A 17,886-nucleotide genomic window follows, 5' to 3' on the forward strand; every position below is an offset into this window, starting at 1 on the left:
CTTCGATAGAAGGAGCCAAGTCATTTTATACAGGATCCAGATTGGCCACGCGAGACTTTCTCACGAATTCCTTCTATAGAGAATACCCCCCGCCCCCGCCCCCCCTCCCCACTGCAGTATGTGCCAATGTCCTCTTGAATATATATTGATTTTTTGTAAAGAAACCGAAACCTCACGAAATCAGGCCAACCTTCTCAAATCACCGAAGGAATTCTTCCACGATACAAAGAATGTTGAGAATCTTTTCAGATTTACCCAGAGCAATAAACGCCTTTACTATTCCATTTAACTGTCACTAATCGTCGGTACACGTCGCTAATGATCCAAACCTTGATGTTAAATAAAGAAAAAAAAATCGTCTAAATAGTTTTAGTGGAGCTAAGGTTTTTATTATAACGCTTTACATTTAAGAAGTAATGTAATTTCATCGAGAGATTTTTGTGACCGACTGTATGTATCTCATTTGTGGCGTTACGTAAGGAGAACATTTCCTTACTGTTCTTAAAATATCCTTTGATATTGTGGCAGGAGAAAGGGAAGTGTCCTAGAATTCGTTCTTTTTGTCTCTGAAGTAATGCAAGAAGCACGACATCGACTAACTGGATGGCAATCAGAAACAGGATCATGAAACGGCCATAATCGTTAAAGACCTTATATGCAAATTTTCTCTATTCATTTACGAAGGTTTTCGGTTGCATTCACTGAGATCCGGATTGCGTTATCTTAGAAACTTCTTTCTCGAGCTTAGAATCCACGAGTTTAGCTGAACTTTGAATAAGATATCAGCACTGCACATTTTTCGTCATGATTGTTTCTTTTCGGGGCCATTTTCGATCGCTAAAGTCGAATATAAGAGCCATTTGCCATGGAAATGAACGGTTTTGAGAATTCAGTCTTATGAACATTTGGCCGACGAAGGTCTTGACTGTAGAAATCCGCGTACAGTCGTCATCATGTATGCGAGGTAGACAAGTGATGTCGTATTAACAGTGCTCCAAACGTTAATTTTGCTGCTTATTACTTATCGCTCACTGTAGAATCATGAACTAACCGATCGATTCACGACAGCCGGAAAATATAAAATAACCCCAACCTTCACGATACAGATGTATGCAAAGTGGTCCATACAATGGGTTAAGAGCACCAAATTTTAAAAAGGATATTGTCAAAATCCACGAACATGTCACGCATCAACAAGTTGGCTGAGACTTTGTACACCACTTCCGGCTTTAGTGATCTCGAGAACCACTAAAAAGTGTCATTCTAGTCGAATATTTTCCAGTGCGAATACTATACTAGAACCCGAATTTCTGCAAGCAACTTTTTCTATCGTTCTTAATCCCCACATTGTGTTTATGCGTGTAGACGATCAAGCGCAATAGGTAAAACAATCGTAAACGGAGTTTCTTTTATGATCCGGATTATAGTATTAGATAATCGCACCATGCAAAATCATTTCGATAATAAGGATGCTCTTTATGACAATAATGTACATAGATCTGGATAAATAGAAATTTCATAGGAGGAGCATTAATGCAAAGATGTTGAAGAAAAACGAGGAAATGTCACGTTAAGAAAAAGTATAACAGTTTAATATGAAGTGATTTAATAAGAAGAGTAAAATAGTTAATAGTTAAATGTTTATACTAATTACTTAAACTGTCTAATAACTTCAAGTTAGATCTTTGAAAAAACGACACGAATTCAGCTTGATGATATAAATACAGTGGGTCACAAAAGTACTCGAATACTTGCCACAGAATTCTTTCGTAAGTAAATATAATTACACGAATTACAGGAAACTTTTTGGAATTTCGTTAACACTATTAGACACGACTACCGTGATTATATGTAATAGTAAAATTTTCGAAATCAATTTTATAATTTACATAGAAGATACAAGACAATTATTGGAAACATACACTTATTGTTAGTGAGAAATTAGGATGCAGCATACAAAGTAGTCTTTTCCGGCTACACGACTGCAAAATTGCAACACATTGCAAAGAAAACAAATTCGAAATTGGAACTTTAACATTTTTGCACAAGAAACTTTTCGTAGATCTTTTGCAGACCTTCGCCAAGAGGTGTATAGAATAACGTTACGATACCCGTGATAAATCATTTTCCAACACCTTGTAGAATGAACGAATCGTTTTTATTTTATTAGTAGCATTCGGATCCTAAGAAGTGCACCTTGAATATTGAATTTGGTTCGATTTATAGGTACATACTGAACTCAATTAATTGTATATACACGTACCTTAAACGCCAAGGAAAATGGATTGAGCTTAAACGCTGTATGCACGAGACTATCGTGTGGTGTGTACGAGCGAAGCGTTTCCAGGGATTGCATTAACTTAAACACGACACAGTTCGCCTCCACGGAGGACTCCGTGCGTACTATGTAACATCTTCATACACTAGAACGATGATTCATAGCATAATGCCGACCACGTGCTTTGGTACTCGGGAGGATTGCTCTTTCGCTTATTCTCATTTTCTATTTCTCTTCTCTTCCGCAACAAGACTGTATAATCTGATCATCAGTTGAACGCGGCAAATAGAAGGAGAGCTTCAACTAGATACAATAACTGCTTGTCACTGAATCTCGGTTACACGCGAGCCGTACTATACCTTACTTGCACTATCTGCAACTATACTTTAGATATTTTATATATTTTTCGATATCAGGTATTCTATGTACTTTGCGTATATATCGAAGACATCAAAATATCCTTTCTCCAAGTAGTCGTATCCTTAGCTTTCACAAAACTGCGAACAAAGTTTTCTGCGACTATGTCGTTATATTGAAATGTTGCCTGTTGGCGGCAAGGGATAGGCAGGTGCAACTACGAATGCGATATAATTAGATTCAGAGATGGAGTTATAATGGGAAATATAAATATCGTAGAATGGGTAGATTATCAGATTATTTAGAAAAAGGGGACAAGGGAGTCAGAAACTAATTGCTAAGATTAGGTGCAAAAGTATAGGAGAGGCAAATAGATATTGTACGGTAAAAGAACGGAGGTGGTGTGTTTTATGCGAAGGAGGATTGGGAACACTGAAACACTGGGTGGAAGAATGTGGAGGAATCGAGGACAGAAGAATAACATTAGAGGAAATTGTTGGGACGAAGAAAAGATGAAAGAATGGTTAACGAAATTAGAAAGAAAGAAGGAGTGTATGAGAGTGGGTGGGGGAGAGAGGAAAAGCGAATAGAGGAGACAGACACATGGCAAAGCCAAAGAAAGTATGCGCAATGGAAATATCAGATTACATTTAAATAATTAAGTATAGAGTAACTAAAACATAATTAAGAGTAAGTTGAAATATATATGTAACAACCTAGTGTATGTCGAGCTTGAATGACTGTGAGAATGAGAAATCCATGTAGATCAATCTCGTTTTATAGCCGGCAGGCAAAAATGAATAAAAAGCAGATATATATTTAATCATAAAATGACATTAAGATAAAGAGACAATAGAACTATACTTACTATGATCCTACTTCATCGATCTTTCTATTTAGAACATAATATTTGAGTCTATCGCTAATTGAGGGCACTTTGGGACTGAAAAAGATACGTTAGAATGTAAGGCGAAGAGGGTGAAAGCTGAGAGTAAAAGTGAACGAAGACGGAAGATGGGAATGGAATGGCTTCAGATTTGAGCGCTTCGTATCTAACAGATAATTTTGTATAATATTATTCAAACCAATTGAAATTTACAACAGGCCAGAGTGGTTCTTGTACTATCAAATAAGCGGCTCGCGTATTAGACAAGTCTTTACTTCAATCTCAATTTTCATGTCTAATGTTACATATCTTTGTATATTTGGAATTACTTAGAACACTGATCTTGACGACATAGGTATATCAACGTCATTGAGATCGATTAAGTATACCTCCTACATAATTATCATGAATTTTCACGATATTGTGCAATTCTGCATTGTTTTCTATTTCTAATTCTGTTGCATTGTTCGCATAATTATAGGTTCCGCTATAAAATATTTTCATGGTGCTGCGGAAGTTACGTCGAACGGTAACGAACCCATAAAGAAGAGATGCGGTTTCTTAAATAAATTTTTCGCCAGTTATGCAAAACGGAGGACACCTCGTTCATTTCGATGGCCTTGTAGTAAATTGTTAAGGTTAACATTTTGAGCAACTTTTTCTTATACGTATAGTCGTAGTTTCGCCTTGTATTTCAAATCATCAAGCAACTTACGTTTAATACTACGTGTATTATTTAACGATTTACTTTACAATTTACCTTAAAAACGTTCGTTCCGTAAAGAATTTGTCAATGACGGTAGATACATTTTTTACCAAATGAATTAGAATACAACGTTCCATACATCAATCTATGCATCGAAAACTACTTTACGCTAGCTTCGCCGGTCGCGGCGGCCTGTCATTATTTAGCCCAACCCACAAACCATGGATCTTTCTTTTTTATTTATACAGTACTGCAGATGATTATCACATCATTGACTCGGGTTTGATATTAAAGCAATTTTGGCAACGTTGTGCAATTTTATATTATATTGTTTGCATAATTATATGTCTTATAATTATAGGTCTATAAATTCACTGTGACCCCAAAGGACTGCCGTGCATTTTGCTGCCGTAACAGGGATATACATTATTCGAACGATCGAAGGAACTGGTCAGCGTACTTATTGGCCTACTTTTTGCAAGTAATGTAGGAGCGGATGTATCCTTACGCCGCGAGGATAATCTGGGGCCATTGACCAGCTGTGCCGGACTTTATTACGAAAATCGATAGCAATGTCAATCCTTTAAAAAATTTCATTCATATATCGCACAATATTTTAAAATTGTGACTATAATGCATGACGTTGAATGTTTGATTACAAGCCAATACAGTTATTTACTAGTTAAACTTCAAATGTTGCTATTGCAGTCAGGATAATCGTGTCTGATTACAGTGCCATTAAAATTTCAAAAAGTTTCGTGCAATACGTAAAATACATTCATAAACTGTGCTAAATGTTTCAACACTTTCATCAGCTACTGTACGTATTTGTATTACGTTATGCATTAACTCAAACGCTTGATACTTCAGATTCGGCCGTGATTGAACCTTATAGAAGAGACGTGAAGTATCTTACATGGATATAGGTACCGTCGCCACGTGGTCCTGTTAGTATAGAATAATTCAATTACACTGCCCGTACGTAGGACGGAAGAATCAAACGATGTCAACATACGCGGACAATGCGGCCCGACATCCACGGTACTTTCACATCTTCGATCGATCGTACGATCGACAGCCAGTTGATGTTGATAGACGATTGATAAAAAGAACCGTCGGAGATTTCCACGTGCTGTCAGATTAAAAACTTATTCTATCATCGTCGTCGAATCTACCGAACAAGAATCAAATGTTTGGAAGGCTGAAAAGATTTAAGCCATCAGACTCGATTGGAACAAGCAAATTCTATGAGTAACAAATACAGAGAAATAAATAAAGTATCAATGGATGCTTGAATATCTCTGTAAATATGTCTGAATTGGTATACAATCTGAATTGTATACCACAGTCCTGTTTCTTCGATACAACTTCAAATTTTAATAGGCTTTAAAATATACAAATATTTCGTTCTGCTTTTGGCAATTGATCGCATAAGCTTTCCAGAACCCGACAAGTTGCTCTTCAAATTATTCGCCATTGCATACAGATACGTGTAGTATTAGCGGTGTTCGAGGAAATGTTCAGAGTATTAAATAGTATTAATAGTGAGAATATTAGTATTAGCAGTGGTAAATTAGCAGTAACTTTGATGTATAGAAAGTATTTACTCACGTTGGAGTACTTACTTCGTCAGGATAATTGCCACCGCAACGAACATCGCATCTAGCAACTCTGATAGTGTCGTACTCTTCGATGTACTTGGTCCAAGATGCGAAACATCCTGGTAAAAGTAACCACCAAAGCCACCATTCTGCGAAAAAATTAACGCCAATATTGAATAACATGGTGGCGAGTGAAGTAAATTTCAACTTCGATGAAACAAAACGCGATGAGCTTAAGACGAATCGAATTACATTTACTTTTTTTCAAAAGGTTGATACCGATACGAATACCAGTAAGTCAATACACTTTCCAAACATGACATATTATACACTGGCAATATAGACGAAAGAAATGTGAACAGCTATTATCTTTAGACTGCGAGAATTTTATTATTTTAATAATAATTATTATAATTATTTTATGCCGCAATTTTTCATCGATACGGTTAAAAGAATCCGATCTTGGCAGGATTTACCTTTCGAAGGACTTGCGAAACCCTCGATGCTGCGGGACATTCCGTTTGAACAGTAACAATATATTCCGAATAGTCTGTTAAATTTATCCTTAAGTCTCTTACAATTACGTAAAAATCTATAGTCTGATTATCATATTCTTTTTATAGCCAGAGACGCTTCCTGATACTGCAATTTTGATTTTTCTGGACAAAGACGATACAATCAAATACAGATCATCGTCAAAATAGCTATCGAACGAAGTGCTGTAAGTTAATTAACAGACTGATACGAACTTATGAATATTTAATATGTTACGCGTGTTGTACAAACAATTGAGTCGGTTCTTTGCTAAATCGGTTAATTCTGCGAAACAAAAAATATAAAAAATTGATGAAATTATATCAGACATTGGTACGTATCGACAAATAAAGTAAGTGCTTTGGCATCAAAATTTGAAAAATTTCCAAAGTGAAATTAACCACTTTATCCTGTGAATGGCTCAATTAATAATGGGAAAGATATAAATATGTTACTTGTAAATCAGCTTGTAAACGACCAATCATAGATTACGAAAAAATAACTTACACGAAGCTGAAAACTATCAACAACACAGACAAAATCGAAATATACGGAGGAGATAAAACGATCGATACTATCAACACTAAGCTGTTTGGTAACTGATGGTACAAACGAATAGAGGGTGATTCTACATGAAAAGATGAGCAGGAAAGAAAGAATAATATTTTTTCATTTAAGGCTTCGTTTTTGAGAAAATCAATTTTAAAACCCAAATACATATGCATATACACATGTACGTATAACATATGTATACCGTGTGTGTGTGTGTGTATAAATATACCGTAAGTAGAATTTTGTGAATTTATTAAAGACGACGAAGATGACGAGATATAATTATTTACGACTATATTTACATACTTTATAACTTTCAGTACAATGCTTTAATTATAATTTTAATTAAATAAAAGAAACAATGTTCTATACTTTCTGTTCTATTCCTTTATTAATGAAACAAAACATAAATTGCTAAAGGAAATTTAAATATATCTTACTCGATAATATCTACTTTGAATGTTCCGTAGTTAAAAGCCGTGTGAATAGCGTACAAGTATGCATGTGTATGCGATATATATACATATTAATTTCGGCATAACGATTGCTGGATACAATTTCGACAGAATTTTATGCATTTGTAGGAAATTTAAAATTGCAAAGATGCGCATGGCATGTGAAATTACACGAAATATTCAAAGTACAGTACTTATAATATTCAGTGGATGAAGTAAATTTCTATTTAAATTCTATCCGCTTGATTAGGTTTACGAAAATACGAATTTGCATAAAAATCCGCAGTTAATGATCGCAAACAGTTGACGAAAGTACGCGATTTGTATTTACAAAATTCTAACGTATTCTTAAGTGCACAAATTGCTGACAGTGTAGCGCGACATTTTGTATAAACAGATGGATGTTTCTACTTTAGTGACTCGGCTTTCGCTACTAAATACGCAAATCGTTCGGATTTGCCGTGCAAATACCAAGTCCATGTAGCGAAGTGTCGGCATATTAATCACGCATATAGTTGGACCTCTGTTACCAAGTACGTGATCAGAGTTTCATCGATGTGTTCTGTGTGTGTAATTGCGTCGTTCAATTATAGAAATCGTTCGTCCAAATTTCATCCGCGTATTCATCCTAAATACTTCAACGCATCTTCAACTCTGCTTGTCCTTCTCGCTTCTTCTTCGCGTTTGTATCTCTTCGGATGTCTTCTCTGTTCTTGAACTATTTTATTCGTAGAAAGGGTAGAATACACTCAAAAAAAAAAAAAAAAAAAAAAGAAAAAGAAAAAGAAATTTCAATCGAAATTATGTATATTTTAATGATATCTGTTGAAATATAACATGCATTTAGGATCACGTGCAAGCGAAGAGGACAACAGGATTAATGTCAATCTAATATCAAGCTGGTATATCAGTTGCTCCGATATTCATTTTATTGAATTGTCTATTGGGATTTTTCATCCTCGTCAATTTTGTGTACAAACAACTAAATCTCCCTTTAACTTCGTTTTTCTTATTTTTTCTTGTGATTATAATTTATAATCAATCATATATACACAGGGTGTCCCGCGACGCGAGGACAATCGACATGGAGATGATTCGACAATAAAAAATAAGCCAAAAAGAAAGAATACAATTCTTTCGGACGAACAATCCGTGGCCTCGTTTTCGAGAAGATCGAGTTTGAAAATCTGTCAAGTAGACAAACTTGGCTAAGTGCCGGCAAAGTTTAATTAAAATTCCGTATTATTTCCGTTTAAGGCCTGGTTTTCAAGAAAATTAAATTTGAACATCTTCAGTTAAAGACTAATTCTAATGCATGATACATTTTCAAATTTATCCTCTTTAAAAACAAACCATCGTATAAACAAAACTTTATTCAACATTTCTCGCTTATTTTCACATGTAGTTTAATCTCCTGCCGATCATTTACGCCTGTTCACTCTGCAATTAGCCAAGTTTAACCATATGTACTTGCCAAATTTTCAAACCCGATCTTAATAACGGGACGTGATATAAAAAAGTTTTATTCTTTCTCTTTCGACTCACTTCTACGTGTAGAATAAGTCGATTGTCCACGAGTCGCGAGACACTCTGTATATCTATAGATACGGGGTGTCTGTTAACTGGTAGTACAAACTATCGGGGGATGATTCCGCATGAAAAAAAAAAAAAAATAAATGGAAAAGAAAGAATAAAATTTGTTCGTTGAAGGCTTGGTTTTCGAAAAAATAAAGCCTGGAAATCAAGTATGTACATGTATACGTACATGTATGCGAAGTCTCAAACGAAGAAATTTTATTCTTCCTTTTCCATCTATTTTTTCACGTAGAATTACCACTTGGCTGTTTGTATTACCAGTTACCAGATACCCTGTGTACATTATGTTCATTTTCACACCTTCAAGTTGCCCACAAATGCATAAAAATCTCCCTTCTACTTATCACATATTTAATATCGTTGCCATGCTGCTTTTCTTAATTAAAATCCAATTTAGTTTCACACGTCTCCATACGATCGCTATCACATTCAATCTCCGAGAAATATTTACTTCCCTTTTATTAATATTACATAAATATCGTAAAATAGCTTGTACGTATTGTGATTTCAGTCGGGGAAAAAGCTGGTAAAAGAATCCTTTGTATCTTAACGAGCTCATTTGTGTAACTTCAATCGTTTAAAATCACTAAAGAAGTAGGTAAGAGGTATTTTAAAAAACCGGTTCAATTATCGTGGTACAGCTACACTGTGGTTCGCGATAGCCAAATAAAGAAAGAAATTAAATGGATTCCTCGTATTTCTGAAATACTTCTATTTTACATAAATGCTTATGATTGTTTCATATTAATCCGATACCTTATACACACACACGAAATTCGTTTTACAAATTGATCTTCAAACCATTTGTGTGCTTTATTGAGATTGACTGATAGAGGAACGAATGGATGAATTTCTAATAGAATAATATATCGAAATAAGTATAGGTACAAGTACAGGTATAGTGTATGCTGAACCAGATCCTCACTATAACAGCGTTACAATACAATAGGAAGAAGGTAGGGAACACGTTCATATATTTATAGCAAAGGACATTACCAAAAAGTTAACCTCTGTGTGTAGCTCAAGCTGAAGGTTACAAGAAACAACAATAGAAATCTACTTATAGCTCTTTTGTTTCTAGATCTTGTAATCCAAAACAAAATTTATATTCAAGGGCACAATAATACGGACCTCTGCTTATTCCGAATTTTCTTTTTGTTTCCCTAAATTCTATTCTCTTCGTAACAGCGGTTTTCAGGTCACCGATATACAAAAGAAAAGTTGTAGAGTTTTTCTTGAAGTAATTACTTCAACATGCCTCATATATAGAAATTGCAAATAAGTTTGACAATTAAGCAATATATAGGTATATTTATATTATATATATATATATATATATATATACCGCACTACCATTTTGTAAAATTATCGTTAATTAATGTTTCACTACACAAATGATCTGTGTATAAAGAAGAAGTTTCAGTTTTTTACTAAACAATTTTCTTTTGTCAATATACCTATATATTTTTCTTCTGATGTATTATACAAAGAAATTGAATGAAATTTAATTACATTATTTCAATGAGACGCACATTGCGTAATCACATCGAACAGTAAAACAGTATAGAGCGAGATATTCCAAGTTGGTATATCCAATGGTGAAATTTTATAGATTCTTATATTTCGATTCTTAATAAGAAAATTTTGCATGGGTGTTGAATTTTACATATTTTATCAGCAGAATTGCATGAAACCAATAATCATATTTTCCAGTAACCTTCCGAGTTGCATTATAAAATTACTCGATATAAGCCACATGCAAACAATATGCAACAGATATAGATCTCCTTATAACATCTTTAAATGTCTCTTCTGTATATAAAACAGAATAATAATTAAGTAATAATAGAAAAGGTTCTAAGAAAAACCTAAATATTTTCATTTTGATAATTTACTTGAAAATAAATGCGAAATTACCGTGTGTGTTTGTCACTTCAGCCATAACATATGAAAATTTACTGTTTATATAGGTTAACTTCAAACAAATTGCTAGGATTTTTACAACAGTACGATTTAAATATCTTTATTTTGTTTTACTTTGAAGTAACGTTTCATTTGCAATTTTTCTTAGTCAATTTACATCATCAAATTTGGTTTTTTAAATACTTACATTTTAAGCTGTGATTACGAAAGGAAATTCTAACTATACGCTTAATACCTGTTTCAATCACTATTTCTTCCTACATCTATTTTATAGAATTCTGTTTCTCCGCAATTTCTACGAACTTGTAGAATCTTCTGTTCGTGTCTTTAATTCGCGGAATGAACTCGCATATTTTTCCCACCTTGATAAAACAATTCTATTTCAACGTGTCTTTCAACACTGTTGCTTGTGTGCAACTTTTGCAAATTCTCTCACTGCTTGTCCCTCGATGGATTAAAATAAATCCGAGTAACTGTATTTACCGCTTCAAACGTCGCATATAAAAATTTACTATTAGTAGTCATCAAACAAATCGCCGAAATTTTCACCGATATTCTCAAACATGATTCCTAACTGCTACTTAATCGCAAGCTAAAATTTTAACTCTTACATACGCTGTTATAATTCTACAAAATGGACCTACATTTGGCAAGAGCAACGAATAAATGTAACATATAGCACAGAATAGAGGACTGTTTTTTAACAATTTTAAACTCGTTTCTTACCGCCACGGCATATTGCAACATTCGAAGATGAAACGCACGAAAGGATCTCTAAAATATACAACGAAGATCTTCGTATTGTTCGAAGATGAGCCAGACAATGGTGAGAGAGTCGAAAAAGCCTATTGTAGTAGCAGAGACCTAACAGTCATTTGACATACGTACGTTTTAAAATAGTTGGCAACGCGAAGTCAACGCGTGATTTTACAGCGTAACTCGAGCCTCCAGCTACGTGCATCAGGGGTGTCAAAGGACTTCCGTGCGTTGCAAGAGGCAGCGGGCAGAAGCGCCGGAAGCGGAGCGGCATATCCACGGAGACGTCGTTGGTCGGTCAACAAAGTACCGGAAGGATCTTCGTGTGCGATCGAGTAGCGCGCAGCGAACCGGTAAAACCAAAGACGGAGTGAGCCGATCGCGGTGAACCGTTCGAACTGAGATCGGGCTTACTTTCTTGCGCGGTCTGATCCTCTCCTGCACTTCTCTGGCACTTCTCCTACTACTTCGACCCACGCCATTCGTTTCCACCACCCTGCTACCACCCGTCGCAATGATCGAATCATTAACTTTGGAAAGGGTCCTGCCAGTGGCGAATACAAGCCTCTCTTTCGGTCTCACTCCCTTTTTTTCTCTCTCCTTCTCTTTCTCTCTCTCTCTCTCTCTCTCTCTCTCTCTCTCTCTCTCTCTCTTTCTCTTCTTCCCCCTCCCTCTTTCTTTCTCTCTTTCTTCCTGCTTCGAGTCTTTCGTTCAATATCACTCGCGTTTCGATTACTCACCTTCGTCTTTTTCTTTCGATAAGAATTTCTACAACAGCGCGTTAGATTATTGAGACCTATCGCGTGGTATCTACCGAAGCAGTTGGAGGAAGAACACGCGAGGAATAAAGTGAGCTTAGAAAGATAAGAGTGCGCGCATACGTATGTACGTATGCGTGAGAAAGGATAAAATAAGCGTTATCCTAACATGCTGTTCCATTCGATTCGCTGAATTGGAGGAATAAACATTTGGTTTCGATACGAGGTCGAACATTTGCACATTTCGTATAAAGAATAGAGAGTAGTTTCTAGAACGTTTGTAGCTCCTTTCCTTCTGTCGCGGTTTTTATAATTAATCCTCAGACGATTAAGGAAACGTTTGTAAATAACCAAATATAACGAGAACTTTAAACAGGTCGTTTTTGTAGTTTGCCTTCCATTCGCATCCGCTTTCTGTCTACGCTTTTTATTTTAGGTACGTGGTTCGATATAAAATATGACGAGAAAAGTATCGGAGATCTTTATCCGAAAATATAAAACGATAAATAATCCTAAAAACTTGAAGAAAGATACGTTTTTTTAAATAATTTTCACGCACTGATCGACTGCATGCTTGATTAAAATTCAGTCGAGAAGATTAATGCGTTACAGTGGATAAAAAATGCGTTCTACACTACGAAGATGAAGTATGGAACCTGATAAAAAAGGAACGCTTCATTGGGAAGTAAGGATATGTATAAACACTTTTTGTAGCTGCTGTAACTCGAATTTCGTAACTCTTTCGTTCAAAGTTTATTGCACAACATTTCATTCGTAGTAATTTTGCTTCATAAACACCCAGAAAAAAATTATTGATTCCTTCAATTATCATGGTAATGCTGGAATATATCATCGTTTCTTAGATATTCCTCATTTATAAACTTCATATTTACCTGCGCAGGTATCATTTTTCTTTTTTTTTCTTTTTTTTCTTTTTTTTTTTTTTTTTTTTGAAGCCCAAATATAATGCCTGAAAAGTCGCAGTAGGTTGAAATTAGTAAAAAAAAAAAAAAAAAAACGAGGTGCAAAGTAGAAAGCTCGAAGATATATGAAAAGATATACAGAAAGCGATAAATATACGTAAGATATACAGAAAGATATAAAGAAATGGAAGATATGGAGAATAACATTTTGCGATAGCTTTATCGGGTTGCTGCGATGCATTTAGCTGGGTATGGAACCTGAAATTTCTATAGCAGGTAATTCAAAGGTCTCGAAAATATTTAATTCGTGCAGGTCGTCGAATAAATTGACCCGGAAATGAGGCGGCGGTTTTGTTTAAAACGTGTTTCGGTTAGATATTGAACAGAGTGGAATATGTCTACGCGCTCGTTGCGAATCTCTCGGTCCAGCCTGCCGCGCAGGTATTACAACCTGTGTGGCATGAGAACGGGGCCTTCTCTTCTCACATAATGAACGACTTCGAAGAACGGTAGTGGCATTGACCTGAATCTATTAGGGCTTTGGTTTGGCGGTATTATAGCTGCCCGTGAATCAATCCCTTACTTAGCAACATTCGTAGACCACACAAAACTTCGTATAGCTCATTATACCGGTCCTTATTCCACGTTTCTTGTCTGGATAAGCGTAAAACATTCTTCTTTTTGCGTCCTTTGTGAATTCTGCCAGTTGAACAAAAGCTCTTCTCCGGTTGTTTCAACTTCGGTATTTCTCAGTTTGCAACATGTTTCAGTTTGCGATACTTCGATCGTGTTAAAAATTCTCACCGGCGCTATTGATAAAATCCTATTGACGATTATGGAAACGCTATTGCTTTAAAACTTAAAGAAATCCAATCTTTTATTTATTTTACGTTATATGCATGATGACTCTACAGAAGCGTGGATTATTTGGCAGTGATTTTGTCCACACGCTTTCTCATTTAATTTATGGATTCTAACAAACTTCAAGCGTGGCAAAGGGCGTGCTGATATTGCCGCAAAAGCGTTCATACGAATAAATAACTATACGTTAATCTGTATTACAGTTAAACGTAAGAATTCTCGTATGAAAAATATCTGACTCGATTCGCTTTCATAGAACACTGGCACAAGTACAAGAACTATGAAACTGAACTATGAACTGAATGGAAATGCAAATTTTGTTTGTATTGGAAGCCTGCATACAAGTATATATTATACGTATATACAAGACGATATACAAAATAAGTGGCAATAATTTCAGAGTTTTTAACTTTAACAATTGCTAACACATTTTAGTCGCATCTTTGTCTGTTTAATTTGAAATATGTTCAAGATAATAATTGTTATCGGATATATTTTACATATGCACATTGTCGCTTACGAATATGTGGTCATTAACTTGTTGGAATATAAACTAGTAACAAAATTACAAATAGAAAAATTCAGGACGTCTTTATCTTTTATTACAGCTATCCTGGAATATCACAGGACATTGAAATTTATTTTTAAAAGCTAACATGTTATAGAAAGTTTGGCATTTACGAGTGTCAAACAGCTGCATTGTGGAGCAGGTCTTTTATTTAAGAAGTTCATTATACTTAGCTTGTCTGGTTGGAAAAAGAATCTTCCAAATTGATCGAAAGATTATAGATTGAAGAAAAATAAAAGAAAGAGACTAATTCATCGTGTTAGAGAAGAACCAATCGTTTCGTACCAATTAAAAATAACAAATAAAATAACATAGTAAGCAACAGTTCGACATATTACGCTTGCAACGAACTTTTCTGCACTGTTCCAGTTAGTACAGAAACAGGTAAATCTCTAGAGAAATTAAAAGATGCAAGCGTTACGCTGTTAAACACGATAAATAAATTCGACTCGAATAAGATCTATACTGATGGAAGTAACGCTACTTCGTAATTCGAAATCAATAGGATGCGCTTGTATTTGCCACGATTTAAATATTTCAGTAATAAAGAGCCTGGAGCGCATTGCGTTAAACGAAGTACTCGACATTGCACTAATTAATCCTAACCAATATAATTTCAAAGTACTTATTCTCTTAGAGTCACTCTCACTTTACTAATATTATACGTATACACAAAACTTTTAACTTTAACGATTGCTAACAAATTTTAGTCACATCTTCGTCTGATCAACTTGAGATATGTTCTATATGTATGTTGTTGAGAAACGATATACTGAGAATCAATCTGTCTGCCCTAAACAATCTTACGAGTACCAAAATAGATATTAAAACGAGTCCATGTTCATTACTTTTGACACGTGAATATTTTCGATATAGGCAGGAAATTGACCCACAGGGGAATAAAAAAGTGAATGAGTTAGCCAAAAATGCCACGTTATTCAAATCGATCGATAATAACGCATCAATACCCTCTATTAATTTTCCAGAAATATATATGAATATAATGCCGACGCTAATACTACAGAACACAGCCAAGACCAAAGGCCTGAAGAAAGTTAACTAACGCTTTCTGTATGGATAAAGTTAGAAATAAACCGTGGTTATGGAGAAAAAGATTTGCGAAGATAAGCTACAGTCGCCATAAACAGATGTGGACTCGTTACTACGAGCAGGCATTATAAATAGACCGAAATGTTACCGAATCTTGCGAATTGCAGGGCCCGAACCATATCTTTTGGAATTGTTCGCTATACCATGAGCAGAGACTTATATCGATTGATAGGTTGCGAAAATGCAAAGATTTCTCTTCATTCAACGCAAAACCTCTTCTCGTTGAGTGCAAAATATAAGAGTCTTAGGACACGTCCAAGTTGTCAGTGGCATTCAAGGTGGTACAAAATGTACTTGTATGAATCTTGCGATCTAATACTACATCCAGTTGATTTTGTGTAGTCGTATAAACCTTGTTTTAGTAAACCTAATAAAGGAGAGTGTATAGATATAATGAAAGACAGTGTATAGTATAAGAAGGCGTCTTTTAAAGATTTCGACGATGCTCGTACGCTCTTTCACGACTATGTCATGTTAAGCTTTCTTTAAAGCCAGTTTATCATAGGTTGTTCTACTGTGTGTAAAGTGTATATAGAAGAGACGTTGTTTCGATTGAGATATTTGTTCACATCGCCTGCAATTGAAAAGTTCATGCTGCATCTTTAAGAGTATTTGTCAAGGAACAAGGAATGTCCATATCATTTTGCCGAAAATGATAAAGAAGTTGTTAAAAATGAATCGAAATATACGAATATGATAGTGACGCCACTCTCCTAACACGTTCCATTTCATCTTTTTTCTTTTCGGATATCGCGCCATTTGCAAAATAATTAACGTGAAAGTCACGTAATAAATCGACTAAAGTTTGGAATCGAAGAAAACAGAAATATCATAATATCATTGCTACGCGCCAACATCCACTTTGTATCCACACGCGTGTGCAAGAATAAAATTCCAATGCGATTTCACTTTTTTCTATTAATACATACACAAAATGTTTTCAACTATCGGAGTGGCGAGAATGTAATTTCGTTTTCACTAAAATGCTATTATTCGATTCCACATCAGATTGATATTTTTGATAACCGATGCAACGGAGACGTTTATCGCGAATCGAATGTTAACTCTAACATAAGATGCTTGGCATAAATATTTCTCCGGCTGTAAGAAGATGAACTAATCTTATGATGACCAACATCAGAGTTCACAGCTGCGACAGAAAAGAATTGTAATTGTTCTGATTACTGTGACACTACAATGATAATATCTCTTTACTTTGATTTTTTCCGCTAATTACATTCCGATAATTACTTCAAATATACATGTATGTACAGACATGTATTTTATATCATTCCTATTTTTAAACCAAATACCATCAAGTTATCGAATGTACAATCAGTACACATGTTCGCCTCCGAATGCGCAAAGCGGTGATTTTATGGTACCTTGGCTTTGCTCGATTCCAAACTTCAGTCGATTTAACAAATAACTTTTTCATTAGTTCGAAATAGACTCAATACCCGCAAAGAAAGAAGATGAAACGTAACGTGTTAAGTGAGTCGTATCTCACTATCGTACTTGTTATCGTGCATGTTAAGATTTATTTTTAACAACCTTTCCATCGTTTGCCTCGGCAAAGTAATAAGAGACACTCTTAAAGCCGCATGAGTTTTTCAATTCCAGGCGATGCCAATCAATGGCTATTTTTTAGGACCGTTGTTTTTATCGGAAATTTGTATACAGGAGGACCAGGTCGTTGAAACCAGGAAAGTATCAAGTTGAAACATCAGGATCATCGAAACCACTCTTAGTGGAGTTTACTCTGTAATTTCACTTCGTATGCAGACACTCGATCCTGTTGAAAGATCCAATGCCTGTTTCTTTAATCTTCGCATGTGTAGGCTTCCAATATAGCTTTTCAAATATGTTGCTAGTAAATGACTGATTTTAACGCCGCGCTTCACAAAAACTAGCCGAGTCTTACCTGTGGCGGTAGTGCGGATCGAATCCATCACGGAGACCGAGAAATTATAGCGATATTTTAAATGACCTTACGAACAGTTACTTGAACTTTTATTAACT

At 35.2% G+C, this 17,886-nt stretch overlaps 1 protein-coding gene across 1 annotated transcript in view; it reads right to left on the bottom strand.

Annotated features, from left to right (window-relative positions):
- The window catches only part of Kal1 (anosmin-1 Kallmann syndrome 1), a 26,164-nt gene extending 13,769 nt beyond the window's left edge, over window positions 1–12,395 (bottom strand). The window contains exons 1-2 of the mRNA XM_069131456.1: window positions 11,777–12,395; window positions 5,853–5,977 (exon numbers count right to left, since the gene is read on the bottom strand). Of these exons, the coding sequence (XP_068987557.1) occupies window positions 5,853–5,977; window positions 11,777–11,918 (267 nt within the window). The 5' untranslated portion in view covers window positions 11,919–12,395. The remainder of the gene's footprint in view (window positions 1–5,852; window positions 5,978–11,776) is intronic.
- Window positions 12,396–17,886: the final 5,491 nt, after the last annotated feature.

This window comes from Bombus flavifrons, unplaced genomic scaffold (assembly GCF_040668555.2).
Source record: "Bombus flavifrons isolate JBK064 unplaced genomic scaffold, iyBomFlav1_principal scaffold0040, whole genome shotgun sequence".
Taxonomy (NCBI): Eukaryota; Metazoa; Arthropoda; class Insecta; order Hymenoptera; family Apidae; genus Bombus; species Bombus flavifrons.